General features: G+C 40.7%; 1 protein-coding gene across 1 annotated transcript in view; it reads left to right on the top strand.

The window, feature by feature from the left end:
• LRMDA (leucine rich melanocyte differentiation associated) overlaps positions 1-15,121 on the top strand; it is a 678,070-nt gene extending 662,949 nt beyond the window's left edge. Inside the window, exon 7 of the mRNA XM_009641864.2 lies at positions 13,763-15,121. Coding sequence (XP_009640159.1) covers positions 13,763-13,842 — 80 coding nt within the window. The 3' untranslated portion in view covers positions 13,843-15,121. The remainder of the gene's footprint in view (positions 1-13,762) is intronic.
• The last annotated feature ends 170 nt before the right edge of the window (positions 15,122-15,291 follow it).

Raw genomic sequence — 15,291 nt, 5'->3', positions numbered from 1 at the left:
ACAATGAAGTCATTGAAAATGAAAACATATTAATTATGTTCCTAAAGGTTAAGATAGTAATGGCTGAATTCTCTAATCCTGGAATAACATTAATGCCGCAAATCCATGCAGGAAAAGTGTGCAATGTTTCAAAAATCGTGGTAAATTTAGTTTTGAATTCACTTATTTGTGTCTCACCCATGACTGACTCCGCAGCATGGGGGATAACAGGGAGAAGAGTGGGAAGTGCAAGACAAAGACAAAACCAGGGAGAATTATCAACAAAAAAAGATGTTCTTGGGCCAAACAAGCCACTTGCACTACATGAACTAATTGTAAGAATAGACCATTTCTAAGCTGCAGCTGTTATGTGCTTCAGCAAACCCTGCTGGGAGGACTGCTTTGTAGAACACCTCTGCTAGCACAGACACACAGAGAGCCCTTTAATAGAGGAATGCAAAGTGCAATGTTGAAGGGAAAACCTTTCCTGCTTCCAAATTTTCCCAAGCTTATTACAGGATGTGATCCTAGCTTGTCACTCTGATATAGGTTTCCCTTAAACGTTTTCTATTTTCATTATCTTTTTGCCTATGTTAAATCAAAACAACGGAGGCTGAAGGTGCTCTGTGTGTCTGTGTGTGTTGGGAAATGGGTAAGGGGGGGCTGAGGGGCATTGCTCAGGTTGTGTGATAGAAAATGATAGGTGTCAAAAAAACCCACAAAACACCTAGCTCGGTCGTGGTCATTTTCTTTGTATGACAACATTTTTTTTGTTTGTCCCTGAGGACTAGTAAGATCACTCATATGGTAGTTAATTTTAGATGTATTCTTTTTCTTCTCGTTTCTTCTCCCTCCCCCAAATCCTCATCCATGCATCTTTGATGCAAGACTCTTGCACCTGGGTTCCTAACTGTATTAACTCTATTGTGCTGGTGTGCTGAGTGCCCCTGATCTTTAACGTCTTTATGCTAAACCCCAAATCCTCCCAACAGCAAGGGGTTAATTGTCTGCTTTCAGTGTGCTTTAAAACTCTCAGCTCTTGGGAATGATGTTTCCATGAGGGTTGAATGTAATTATGAAATAATATAGGCACTCTGTCTTATTTTCACTGAGTGATACTTAAGTCCTTGCTGTTGTTGCTGCATGTGTTTATATTGGGGCTCTTCCCTCAGTGTACTTGATGCAAGGTATTTGCAAATTTGAGCCTTTGGGCTTTAAATGTTGTGCTGCTTCTTCTGTTCCTTATTCACTACAGATTATGTATAATTGATGACCTGCATTTACAGACATGGGTGGTATACAGATGTAAATGTTATTATAGCTTTTATATTTTATGTTCTCTCTGAAAGATCATTTTGTCTTTGAATAATACTCCTGTTCAGATTTTGGGGGGTTTATCTCTAAAAGAGAATATGAAATGGATATTGCACATCGTATATTTCTTAAAAGTAATTTGGAATTTTAGGGTATGGGATTGGTGGTGACTGATACACTGCCTGGATGAGATATATCCCTTTGAAAATAACAGCGCCAGTACATGCCTGCATCTGTCTAACCTCATAATTCACTTTCACATTGGGTTATGGATGTCTGCATTCAGTGAGTCTATCTTCCCTTTAGGTATTATTTCAGCCCTTTGAGATAATAAGGAAAGTTTAATTGCGTTGTTAATTGATTTTTTGCACAACATTATTACCTTGATTGATTGCAGAGTTGATGAAAATGTTAGACACAGGCAGTGTAAAGTATCAGCCCAGTAAGGAGTGGGAGCCTTGTGGAGAATAGATAACCTTGATGTTAAGAGCTATATCCTTCAGATATGTCTTCCCTTGACATATTGATGGCCCTTGAAAAGGGAAAAGCTGATTGTATGCAGAATGTAATCATTAAACCCACTTCAGCTGGCTGTTGATTAATTTGTTTTTTCCTGAAGGATCTAGTTAAAGAGAAGGCCTCACTAGTATCAACAGCAGCCATTTTCCAAGCTTCAGATTATTCTTAACCCTCTCCTAGAAGAAAGAAAAATGATACTGTCTTGGTTTAGACAGGCAAATTGTCTGAAAACATTCAGTCCAACTGCAATTTGGGGATTATAACACTCACTTTACCCCGTTAACTACTGCTTCCTCTATGACCTCTCCTCCCCCTGCCTTCAGTATTCAGCTTCGCCACGGCTGCAGCTAGCAGAAAAGTCACGTTTGATGTTTTCTGAGTAAGGCCAGCGTCTGTTCTCAGCAGAGATGCCAACAGGGATGTCAAGCTTGTTTTGCCCAAAGACTGAAATACTTCAGTAGCGTATAGCTGCTTCCCAGGAGCCTCTCTGAAAGGACCAGAGGGTTCACTGCACACACGTAAGTGGTTAAGCTTTCCTTATCCCTGAAAATATCTTTCTGGTATAATTTTTTGTTATTGCTTTTGAGATCTTTGAGGTCTTCAGTAGGGCAGTTGTGCTGTGCATTGCTTCTGTCAGAGAGCACAAAGGATGCTGTGGAAGTCAGCGTGCCCAGTGCTTACTCCTTCAGGACGGAGGCTGCTCGGTGCTGCCCCAGGCTTAGCAGGAGCAGGCAGGTACCCTGCTGTTGGGCAGGTTTAACCACGCTGTTGACTGTATGTGACTAGCTTTCTCACTGCAAATTCGTGCCATGGTCTAATCCTGGACTACCTACCACCTTCTCAGCACTTTCTGTTTTAATGGCACCCACTCTGAGAGCAAAGGCCAAGGGCGTTCCCTGTAAAAGCCATTGCCTCCATGGCCTTCCTGTGGCAGATGGGGCTTCCTTGGCTGAAAAACGTTCTCTGGATTGAGAGACAGCTTCCGTCTTAAGCATTTCTTCCATTTGTATCAGCAAATGACCCAAGACATCTAAAATATTTATGCAGCTTTAACCATGCAATTGAATGTCTCGGAAACAGAATGTGGTGGAGGTTTTATCCTTCAGTTAACCATTTAAGGGATATTTGGTAAAGTTGTAGGTAGCAGGTTATTGCTTCCTGTTTAGCTTGGTAGTCTCAAAGACAGTTGCTGTTAATTTGTGCTTGTGAGTGATACAGTGATCAGCATTGCTTGATTGTTTGGCCAGATGTGTTTTATTAGGTCCAATGTGCACATTTGCCAGTTGGCTCCTTTTTAATATGGGGACATGTTAACTTATGACATAGTCAAGTCTGACAAATTTGAACCAGCCAAATAAGTGAGTAATATTTCAAGCTGTCAGAGTGGGTGAATACTGATTAACTGACACACTCCAAAAGCTCTCACCAATATCCGTGCTCCAGTGGAAAATGTTTACTAAGCATAATACTTGTTAGAAAGTCTTCAGTGCTTTGACTAAACTTTAATGACTCTGACCCTAATGGAGGGGTATTAATGTGCCTCTCTCAAGCTATTTCTTAGCCCCCTATCTTTTATCTTTAGCAAAAGCTTGCATAGAGGCTAAAAGCGCACTTGTAAACTATGTTCTGCTGTCCACTGTGATTTAACCTTCAGCCTCCCTCTCATTAGCATGTTTTTAAAAGGAGGCTGAGGAAGGGGGAACAGAGTTGAGGATAGGAAACAATGACAATGTTTTGGCATGCAGTACTGGAGGCAGTCAATGTTTGGGAACTAAGCTATGGCCAGCAAGTATTTAGCAATAGCAGATGGTGTTATATGCGATATAGCATAGAACACAATTCTGCTGAGAGGCAAGCCCAGACTTCGTCCAGAGAACTAGATATTTGCTGAACACTTTGGGAGTTTGGATCCAGATGCATTTCTGATTTCATTTGGTGCTATATAGCAACAGCTATAGAAGAGAGAAAGGAGCTCGCCAGTTGTGTGGGGTCCGGATGTGTCTTACAAAGTGCCAAATGCTTTCAGCTTCCACTGGAAATCAAGGCAATCCAGGGCCTTGTAGCATCAGCTTCTTAAAAACCGCTTGGTTTTGTATTAGGAAGAATCACAGCAATCCTATCATTAGCAATTAGTTAAATGTTTCCTTTGTTTCTGAGGAAGGGCTTATGGAAAGGAGCAAGTAATGGCATGCAAAGAAGGTTCCCTTAACTGTATCGTAATGTGACAGCAGCACTATTTCATTATGCTCTTTAATTTTATTTGAGAGACTTTCTTTCCCAGCTTTAAAAATAAAAAGCAACTTGTCTTTATTTCAGATGACTCTCTTGAGAAATTTCAAACCAATTGAGCCAGACTGAATTTTGTATGGCTTTTTTTTTTTTCCTAATGTGAACTCCTCCAGCAGGAACACATTTGAGATCCAAAAGCAAGTTTTACTCATGAGATGAGCCAAATTTATGTCTAAACTCTCCAGAAGGGCCCTGCTGCTCAAATTTTTTTCACATAAGAATTTGTAATTTTATTGGAATGCTTGCAGACTTTCCGAACAATTATTCCAAAAGTTTGCTTTCTGCCCCATAAATCATGGTACATTTGTTTAAATCTATCATAGTTACTAAAAGAGCTTACTTCCCTCTTTTTTTTTTTTTTTTTTTGTCCCCCCTTGCATTTTACTGCTGATACAATCTGTGCATGGTTAAAGTTTGTGAAGTACAATATAATTATATTCACTTTCTGTTTTCTTAATGACCCTGTCATTCTTTATGATTTAACTCCATTGCCGATTAATGTAAGTATGATTAGTAGAATGTAGCCCAAAGTATAGAGCAGCCTACAGAAATGCCATTTTTGCATACGTTAGCCAAATTAACTGAAAGTCTTCTAAGTTAGTGTGGTGAGTGTACACTGAACTGCTGAACTTTAATATGTGGTAGGGATGGGATTTTACAACCTCCTTTTCCTCCACCATTCTGAGTATATTAAAAGTGTCTCTTGTGTCACTTCAGTGATCATACTGTTGCATTATCGAAAGTAATAGGAAGGTGATTCAAAACAGTGCTCAAATTTATATTGTGAACGTGAGAGAATAACAAATGTCACCCCAGATGCCGTGGAAGCTGGTGGTGAAGATGAACGGGGCCCCCCCCCCCCCCCCCCCCCCCAATATGTTGAGCCTTTTGTTCAGAGCACTACCCGGCGACGTCCTTTTGTAGCCATTGGTATACACAAACTGATGCACGCTGAGATGAAGCCCACCAGAAGTCAGGCTCCTGGGCGAAAGGCTGAAAGCAGAGGTTGGATAAATATAGGCTTTGATCATGACAGAACAAGAAATTGGCTGCAAAACTAACGAACAGTATTGCTTTAATTGTCAGAGCGGAATCTTTGGTTTGCCGGTGCGCCCGGTTTTTAGACAAATGCATGCTGCCCTCTAGTGCTGCTGCGCTCGGCTGGGAGCTGCCGGGCGGGGGGAGCGGGCGGCGGGTCCGGCTGGGCGGGGAGGGGCTTTGTGCCTGCTTACCGAAATTGCCAGTCCAGGTTGGGGCATTTGGTCATTAGGAGAAAACAAGTAAGCTGTCGTGACATTGGTTTAGAGATGAAGGGTATTTAACAGATGTAACCTGACTTGCATTGGATATTTACGGTAATTTGTTCTGCTTTTGCTCTACTACTTTTATTTAGACCATATACGAGAGAATGAGATATAGGAAGAAGTGTTTAAAAGACTAAAAGAACTGTGAACCCCTACTTCCTTTCCTCCACCTCCTTTGAGGGTATTCAATAGATCCAAATTTAAGCATCGGTTCACCCGTAGTACCTGGCATGCTGATGCTTTCTGTGCACTTGGGTTTCTTTGACTGCAGTACCTAGCTGGCTATGCAATTTATGTTTCTGAATATTTTTTAAAAAATTGCTTTAAAATTTCAACATATTCAACAAGAAATATGTCGTTGTAAAGTCAGCATTAATTTCATCCATGATGTTACTTGAGAGTAAAGAAATGGTAAAGACGCACTGAAGAGACAAAAGCATTTGGGTTTTTTGTTTGGTGCTTTTTGCTTCATTTTCGCTAGAGGCATCCCCCCCACGCGCACACACACCATATTTCTCTGATGATGGTTACAATAAGCATGGAAAGATTCCAAAGGAATCCCATGTGTGGGACCTTAAATTGTAACAATGATACCCAGAGGAGTACGGAACTGGTTAATGATTTAAAGTATTAGGCCCTAAATGCTCCTATTTTAGCCAACAGTAGAGAATCTGTAGACAGCACATGCCCAGATCAAAGCTGATCATGTCAATGTCATTCAAGGAGGGAGAGATACCCTCCTTTCCCCCTTCTCTCCCCCCTACCCTTTTTTTAAACAAAGTATGACATCTGAGGAACAGTGTGTTGATTGTTCCACTGCCAGGATACGCATAATGGAAACATTAGCTCCAAGATAACTTTTAATCTGTCAGCCTAATGGCTCCTTAATGTGTAGAGGGCTTTAAATGTATGTCAGCCAGGGCTGTATAAAGTAATATAGTTTGTGGCCTGAATGGATCTAGATGACTCCGCGCCATGACACAATATGGTTTATTATTAAGTATCAGCTCATCAGCTTATTCCCACGGACTTGGACAAGCTTCTCAATTTTCCAGTAACAGATTATGTGAGAAAACGCTTGCAGTGCAATTTTTTCCTTCCTCTTTTTTCTTTTACTTTTTCTTTTTTCTCCCCCCACCCCCCTTCCAAATTACAAGTTTCATCTCCAGCTGCATTGGGAGCCCTGAAGTGTATTTACAGCAGGCTGCACTTTATCACACATCAGCTTGACTGCTAGTTTACACTGAACATTTATGCAGCTCCCTTGGCCCGGGATGCAAACTTCACATCTTTGTATTCCTATCACCTTCATTGCAATTTTTTCCAACATCCTCTCCCCGTCGACTGCTTTCCTCCCCCTCCCCTACTCTCACTTCCCCACATACTCCCCCTTTTTTCCCTGCTTCCTACAAACAGGCCAGTGAGACTTGACATGTCACAGTACTTGTCTGCCCGTGATACTCGCCATAATTCAGTGTCTTTGCCTGCCCGTTCCGATTCCTCTTGGCTCTAGCTTAGGTGTATAATTCCAACACCACTGCTGTAGGCTGGATACAGATTTGATTTTGTGCCTTTCAGTAATTTCTTTCAGTCTTAAAGACCACTTTGCGCCCCATGCTGTAGGATGTCCAGAGGAAAATATTATCACTTTTTGGCACTGTGCAGGGAGCAGAGCAAAGAGGTAATTCATCTCTCCTGAATGTGAAGGTTACCTTCCTTTAGTGTTGTTACCCACAGAGGGAGGGGAGAATCAGGATCAGCAGCGTGCTACTGAAGGAATGTCCTCCCTCTCCAGGAACGCTGCAATGGACTACATTCCCTAATCCCTGGGAGTATTTGGGGACCGCTCTGTGAGTATTGCGGCCATGGTGTGGGAATTCTGCTTTAGCCACAGTGAGCTCGGTCCTCAGCCTACTCAAGCAAAACCTCATCCCTTTATGCATAGATACTCTAGGAATTACGTGTTATTTTTGCTTACATTTAGTGTTTCTATCTTAACAATTAATTAGTTTATGACATAAGGGAAGTTAATATTTGTGCATTTGTTATTTGAGCACTTGTGAGTATTGTATGATATTATTTTGGGAGTTTTTGTTTGGTTTTGGTTTATTGCTATGATATTTTGGGTCTTTATATGATAACTCTTCTCCAGCAGTCAGCTATACCACAACCAAAGGCATTCACATCCTTATCCGATGCATGCTCCTCTTTCTGTTGCTCCCTCTGCTCTGATTTGAGAAGTCTAGATCCTGTGTCTTGGCTCCAACCTGTAGCCTGGCATTCTGGAAACTGCAGTTGCAACAAACAGATGTAATTGTAGTGGTCAGAGACTCCATCATGTTAGCCAGGACAGCTGCAGCTCTTCTGTTCTCTTCCTGTGTCACCTTGCAGTTTTTGACCTTGAGCTTCGCCATACGAACAGTGGTTTGTTTGCTGGGGCAGGTTGAAAGTCTGAGTGGACCTCTCTCAGTTACATTCTTGGCTGCTTTGGGGAGGACATAGTGATCCAGGTGATCCTTTACACCTTGTCTTCCAAGTGATCTTCTCAGATTCCTATGTAAGAGAATTCATCATAGGGATCATATTCAAAAGAAACAATTGTTCTATTCCACCAAAAGTCAACATGAAGTACAAAAAGTCTGTCTATAATTCCCTCCCTTCTTGTCCTATAAGTTTATAGTTAAAAATTTTTGATTAAATTTGCTCCATTTTAAGAACATGGACCAACAACATAACAAGTGTTCTTTTCTGCTTTTGGCTCTAACAGATCTCCAAAAGTTAAGATTTCTTATTTCTAATTGCTGAAACTATTGTTCTTGTTTATAAAAATATGTTTCTACATAAATGACAATGAAGGACCATCTATAAATAAATAAATATCTGCAAGTTAAAGCAGATGAATGAACCTGAGAAGATTGACTTGGACAAACACTCAACATTTTTGGGAGAAAAAAAAAAAGTCCTTTTTTTTTTTTTCATTTGTAAACTATCTCCCTCATACACAAGACTCAGCAGAACTAAAACTGTACTACTCAGGCCCAAGTAAACTTTCTGTTTATTCGTTTTTTCCTGTCACTGTTAGATATTAAGCATCTCTTCCCTCCTCCCCTCCCGGGTCCCTCCCCTTGTGTGCTGTGAAGCTTTGCATGGATCTGTACGCCCCAAATTTCAAGCTGATTTGGACTGATGTCAGGCCAATGTTTTTGTGGTTTGGTGGGGTTTTTTGGTTTGGTTTTTTTTTTTTTTTGGATAGTTTGGGTTGGGTTTTTTTAATGATTCATTGAGGATTACAAAGCTAATAATTCAAAGGAAATATTTTGATACTTTTTATAGCATTCAGTTGTTTTAATATTCTTAATGTTAAATATAAAATAGCTCAGGTGCAATTAGATGGAGTGATTTTTTTTTTAACTAAAATGACTGTGAGAGTATATATAATTTAATTCTCCTGATTTAGCAGAAAAAAAATAACCTACATGCTACTGAAGGTGAGAGGATTAGGCTTCTAATTTCTTGAAAATCTCTAGTACCTCATTTCTCGTAGAAAGCCAAAGTGGAAAAGAAAATAAGAAGTTGTCAACTAGACAACTAGATAAAGTTGTTAGAATTTCCATGAAGATAAATATAAAATGAAAAATTACTAAACTCCTCTATAAAAGCATTTTTTTTTTGTTTCAAACCAGCTTTACTTATCCATTAGATGAAAAGGTTTTTAAGAGTTTTAAATTAATTCAGCTTGTGGAGGTGTTTTGCCTAATTCAGTAGCACTGTAGACTTGAAACTGTTCGTAGATTGGTATTTATTCTCCTCTAAATGTTGTAGGTAGGGAATTATTTTCCTTTAAAGGAAGTTTATATTAATATTTAAGGGAATTTTGCAACTTCTGTTCATTAATTGTAGAAAATGCCCAAGTGCCTATGAAAAAAAATGATAATGGTATTGATATTTCATCCTGAAGGGTCTCAAAACAATTTACAGATTGGTAGTATAACCACACTGAAACGCACCCCGCTTCTTGGTGGAGCATGGCAGCTGTTTAATAGCCCATAGCAAAACTATACAACAGCAGGTTGTGGAAAAAAGAGATGAATATGGATCAAATACAAATGGGCAGTGGAGGATTTAGGTACTGTACTCCAATTAAAGTTAGGCAAAGTGGAACTCCGCTAGAATATTGAGTCTCTGTATAGAGTGCTACACTTTATCCGGCCACAGCCCCTAGTATGCGGACCTGTGGTTAGCCCATGTGAAAGACAGGCAGAGGACTGTATGCTGAAATGTAATCCCTGATGTATACTGTAGACCAATGTGTTTGACAAACAAATTTAATTGTGAATACTTTGCTGTTTGCACTTGCAGAGGGGCTTATTAAAAACATTTGATGTTAAAATGGGTGCCCGAGGGGGATCTTGGGCAGATGTGGCAATAGATTTTGATGAGGGTGGCAAAAGTTTTGGCTTGACTACTTAGTTGTAGTAATTACTTTTTAAAGAAAACAGAATGCTACTGGAGAAGGCTGTGCTGCTAACAGCTGCCCCAGCTGTGATGGCTGAGAGGTGGTTTTTTATAGAAGGAGAGCATTTATTTGCTAGGGGGAAAAAAAGCAAACTGAGAAGGGCAACGAGATGCTACCAGACAACAAATCCCTTATGTTACTGTAGGCCTAAGCTGAATTTTGACCTGTGACTGAGGCTGTGTGGCCTATCACATGGGTCTAGCATGGCCCATTGCAACTTCTTTTTCCCATTTTCCGTATAATACATCAAGATCTACAAACTTCTTTTGCTCTAGGAAAGTGTGTGGAGGTCCAACTGCACCATAGCTTTCTGCAGCACGTGCCCAATTTAAAAGGAGCAAACATGACTTGAACAATTTTTCATGTGCTTTACATGTATGTATGTATTTATTTATTCGGATAATTGGGTTTTCCCTCAGCTAAGGAAAAGCTGGTGTTGCTGACATTACAATGTGTTTGTGAAAAAAGACTGATACCGCAACACATGCAAGCAACTGCAAGGCCATTACTTACCCAGCGTAATTAGAACATCCATTCCGAAGGGGGAAAACATTTAAAAGATAAAGAGTGAATTTAAAAATTATTCTTCCCCATGCATTTTTTTCATAATTATAGTTTTAACAGCTTGCGGTGATGGTAGAAGCAGCTACTTAAGAAAAATTAGAAGCCTCATTCAGGGAAGATGATCCCTCAAGAGACCTTGTGTTGTCATTTCTTAAGAACCGCAAGCAGAAACCTCATTCAGGATGCTGTGTGTTGTTTTGATGTATAGGGGGTATACTTAGCTTATTATGGCCAATGCTGGGTATTTTAATTAAAAAACACCCTAACAGCCACAGATGTATTGTTTCCCCCTTATTCCTCCCCTTGTCTGTGTGCAAAACCACAAATGTACTCCTGTCCCTAAACTGCAAGGAATGAATACCATAGCAGATAGGCAGGAGAGAAGCAGTAGGTTTCCTAAATTCATGTCTGACACCTCTTAACATCAAAATTCTCACTGCAGCACACAAGCCTTTTGTAGTTCTCAGAGTTTTCTGCGGTGCCAAAGGGAGGGGGGAAATGGAGAGGGAAAACAAAACAAAACAACAACAAAAAACCAACCAGTCAGCGCATTTAATTTATGAGCAAGATTATTGTTTTACAAATAACCTTCATGATAAATAAAGTCTCATGGCAACGTTTTCCACCGTGCTTTTATCAAGACTCTCCGAGCGGTGTGTGTAATATGCCTGGCAATCGAATCACAGCTGTGTGCCTGGGTAGGGAATCTCTGTGGAGACAACACTTCCTTAATTTAAACAATTGTAGGCTGCAGGAGTTCAAAAATTTCAGCTGACTTTAACTGTCACGAGCCCAAGCACCTTTATCCCCAGGCGAGCAGCAGCAGCTGGATTTCATTTCCTGCTGCCAGACTGTCCGACATCTTTGCTGAACATCCCAGGAACTGAGCGTCTTTACTTTAAGGATTTTATTCAAGGTGACAGCTCCTCACACTTTAGCGTTCAGATCACCTCAAGTAGCTGAGATATCAGTGAAAACGAGAGCACTTCTCCAGCAAACTCCAAATTTAGATTGACTGAGGTTATCCTTAGGCCTCTAGACCCAGCCTTCACGACAGCACAGGCCTGCCAGTAACTTTAAAACTACAGTGGAGTTTGTAATGATGTCTGGGGAGAAATATTCTGCCGGAGCAGTGGAGGATACTATAAGCGATAGGAAATGATGTCAGATTTAGTTAGGGCTGGAGACAGTGTTAGAATATACTTGGCATAATATGGCACCGGTATCTCTGTCAGCATCTCTGTTTTCTGTCACCGCACACAATCCCGGGCCTGTCTGTAGTCCTGACAGTGTCTTTTCAGATCAGGTTATTGCCAACTCGGAGACTGGCTCAGTGCAGCACCATACAGCCCCCTTTGTTTGAAGTCTGCCCTTTTGTCATTAATGCACTTGATGTCTATTTAAATCTGACTGTGAATGCAGTATCTGTTTTCCTGTCAGGAGATCATTGACAATATTAATACCTCATGTCCTTGCCTCATTTTCTAAGCGCTGACACCTAGCTACAGTCTCCAGCATTCATCAAACAGCACTCTCTCACCAGCATCTCTATAAACAGTCTTGCTTCCAGTCCTTAAGAAATGCGGCAGACCTCAAACAAGACTTTTATCAATGCCAGTGAAAAAGGAGCCTGAAGAATGCCATTAATAAACTGTTCGTATCCTTTATATTTAGAGCTCTAAATGGCCTTGTTACCAACCAACGCCTGCTGCAGTTTGACTTGGAATATCTTCTATTTAGGGGGAAAAAAAAAACAAACCACCTTGCTTTTCATTAGATGCTTGTTTAGGAATGATAATATCATCCCTCGAATGTGAAAACGGCTCCACTAGTGAAATTATTGAAATTTAAATTATTGAAGAAAGCTTCGTGGAGGAGGGGAGAGGGATCAGGCGCTGCACCGTATAGTCCCCATTTGTGTTATCCTGAAGAGGAATGTGTTTTTCACAACAAATGACGGGCCTATCAATTTATTATTTTTTTTTCCGTAGGAATGTGTTACTATCCTGATGTCTTAGAAGGAAAGAAGAGCATGGGTTAACATTAATCTTGCACAGCCCACGCCTTCCAAGACTTCAGTTGCTTATCTGACGCACGTTATACTGGAAAAAAATAGATGCAGAATATAAAAGCTTGCATACTCAATTCATACTGCAGGTGAGCGCAGTATTTGCTCTGCGAGTCCTAGAAAGTTAAACCAGCAGCGAGTTGAGGGTCTGCTCCTCCCCCATCGTTGCCCTTTATGCAAGGCAGTCTTCGTCTCCTTTAGGCTAGGTTATGTTTGCCACTTTTGGGGCAAGCTAGGTACTTCAGCGATTGCTGCGTTGAGACACTCCCAAGGTAGAGGAGACTCTTTCACCTTCCTTCTGTGTGTGGGAGATGACTTTAATTTGACTGCACGTGCCTGGGGGGCATAAAGAACAACTCTGCTAGGAAAATTTAGCATCTTTGAGGATGTTCGCAGGTGGGATGTGACTGTGAACTTACGCTTTCACATACCACTTAGTACCACCAGAGGGGATGCTTCTGAACAAGGTAGTGAGATCTGCAGGTATGTGTCTCTCACCCACAGCAGTTAAGGCTTCCTCGGGCATCTTGCTGCCTGTACCCGCTGAGAATAATGTCCCTTGTCTCTCAAATAGCAGTGTTCTGGCTAATTTTTGAAAGCATCCTCTATGTACCGATATTTAGCATAATTTATAATTGCATCTTGCTCATGGGATGTTGTTTGGAGAGCTACTCTGGAAATGTTTTTACTAAATGTAAAATGTATGTCTGGGAAAAACGCTGGAGTCTGGAAGTCCCAAGCTCTGGCCCACGTGCGTCGATGACTTTCCTGTGGATTTCAGCTGATCACCTCAGTTCTCTGCTGCTGCAAAGCAGGGACAGCTTTAGGTGCTTGCAGGATGACAGGGAGATTACAGAGAGTCCAAACTGTACCTTCAACCCAGACTTTCTGGTTTTCAAAAGCAGGGGAGAGGTACTGTGATTCAAAACACAGCGTATGATGTTTCAGTGTTACGTCATTCCATTTTTGAAGACACTTGTGGATGAATGTTTAACAGGATAGGTTGTGCAGGTATTTGAACACGTTTCCCAGTGGATTCAAAACTGCTGATTGAAATGGTAATACTGACTATTTCAAATGCACAAACTTTCTTTTGCAGGCCAAGGGAAAACAATTCCCTTCCCTCCTTCAAATTTCCCCAGTCACATGCTTTATTTGCCTATTATGCCACTGCTGTCCTAATTGTAATTCATTTCCTTTTTATTGTAGGCATTTTGGGAAAATGCCGCTACATTTACTATGGAAAGCATTCTGAGGGCAACAGATTCATCCGAGACGACCAGCTATAAAACACAGTGTTGTTTCATGCCTCTTCAATCCCTCCACATGAGAAGCACAAATTGCATCTAAATTTTAAGCATGTAACTAAAGTCCTCTAGTGCCTTCTGCTGACTTTGCCAAGCCTGTCAAGATCATCCTTCTATCTTAGTCTGAGTAGTCACATAGAGATTGACATGATTGCCTTTAAGCAGGTCCCATCCACCAGCGTGACAGACAGCTGCAGCCGAGCACCCGGCCTGACAGGAGGAGCACCGTGATGGATTGCCCGGTCCAATTGCTGCTTGCAGAAGAGCAGGGGTCACACCTGGGGCTTCAGTAAGCATGCTCCCTCGGCCGGCGCCTTCGCAAAAGCAGTGTGTTTATCTCCAGCTTGCCTGTTGAGCAAAAGTGGCGGGCGATATCAAAGTGTTTATAAAAGAGAGGCTATAATTTCAGATTAAAAAGCCCTTATCTGTTCTTATTTTTTTTTCTCTGTGAATTAAGTGCTCGTGTTTCTATAATCTCATACATGCTTACACAAATCCTTTCACAGTGGTGTGTTTTTTTCTGTTTGGTGTCTTCCATCCCCTCCCAAATGAGCCTAGATGGATTATTTTTTCTTTCAACAGGAAAAAAAAATATATCCTGAAAATATTTCAGCCATGCAAAGTGCTATCAAATTGTATATTTGTTTATATGCAAAGGAAAAGGATTTAAGGAACTTTGCAGACGAACAAAATTTGCTAATTCCTAAATTACATCTCAACATTTAGTAACTCTGACCTTCAGAAAAGCAATCATTTTTTTAATGCTGGAGAATAGTGGCACAGCTTAGCTGTATACACTTGGAAGAAGCCCTCAGTTGTGACATTGACAGTGTGTGTTATTCCTGGTTTATTGCACAAGATATTTTTAACTTGTACAGAGGTTACATTTAGAATCAAATGCTTAAATTTGAAAAGAAAAAAAGTGCTTAAAAAGAGTGATATAAAATGAAATTACCTCCAGATGGATATGATTTCTCAGTGGGGGGGAAAGTCAATAAAAGTAACTGATGGAATTAACAAAATTAATAGCTGTACTGATATGTTCTAGAACAGAGTTCTGATTAATCCCTTTTGATGTCTGTGTAAGAAAGGCTATTGTCAAATTTTCAGTGGAAAAAATTTAAAAAGCATGGCATATTTCCTGCTTTTCTGATAAATAGGTTGGACATATTTAGAATCATGAAGTTGGTACTGTGAAAAAAATATCCCAGTACTTCATACATGTATTGTGTTGAGTGCTACTAGATACAATGGGATTGGCCAAGGAATATGCAAAAGTTCTGACCCCTGGACACATGCATATTGGTCCTGGTTGAGACCCATCACTGTCTAGCTGTTCTTGGCTTGTTTGAAAGTACTTGGTGGTCTCTATTCATTTTCCTGGTTGAAAAAATGTCAGTTTTTAGAAGTTGCCTACCTTGGGGGGGTGGG

Source organism: Egretta garzetta, unplaced genomic scaffold (genome assembly GCF_000687185.1).
Source record: "Egretta garzetta isolate BGI_Z169 unplaced genomic scaffold, ASM68718v1 scaffold56, whole genome shotgun sequence".
Lineage (NCBI taxonomy): Eukaryota > Metazoa > Chordata > Aves > Pelecaniformes > Ardeidae > Egretta > Egretta garzetta.
Note: the sequence above shows the minus strand (reverse complement) of the source record. Positions and strands in the feature narration are given on the sequence as shown.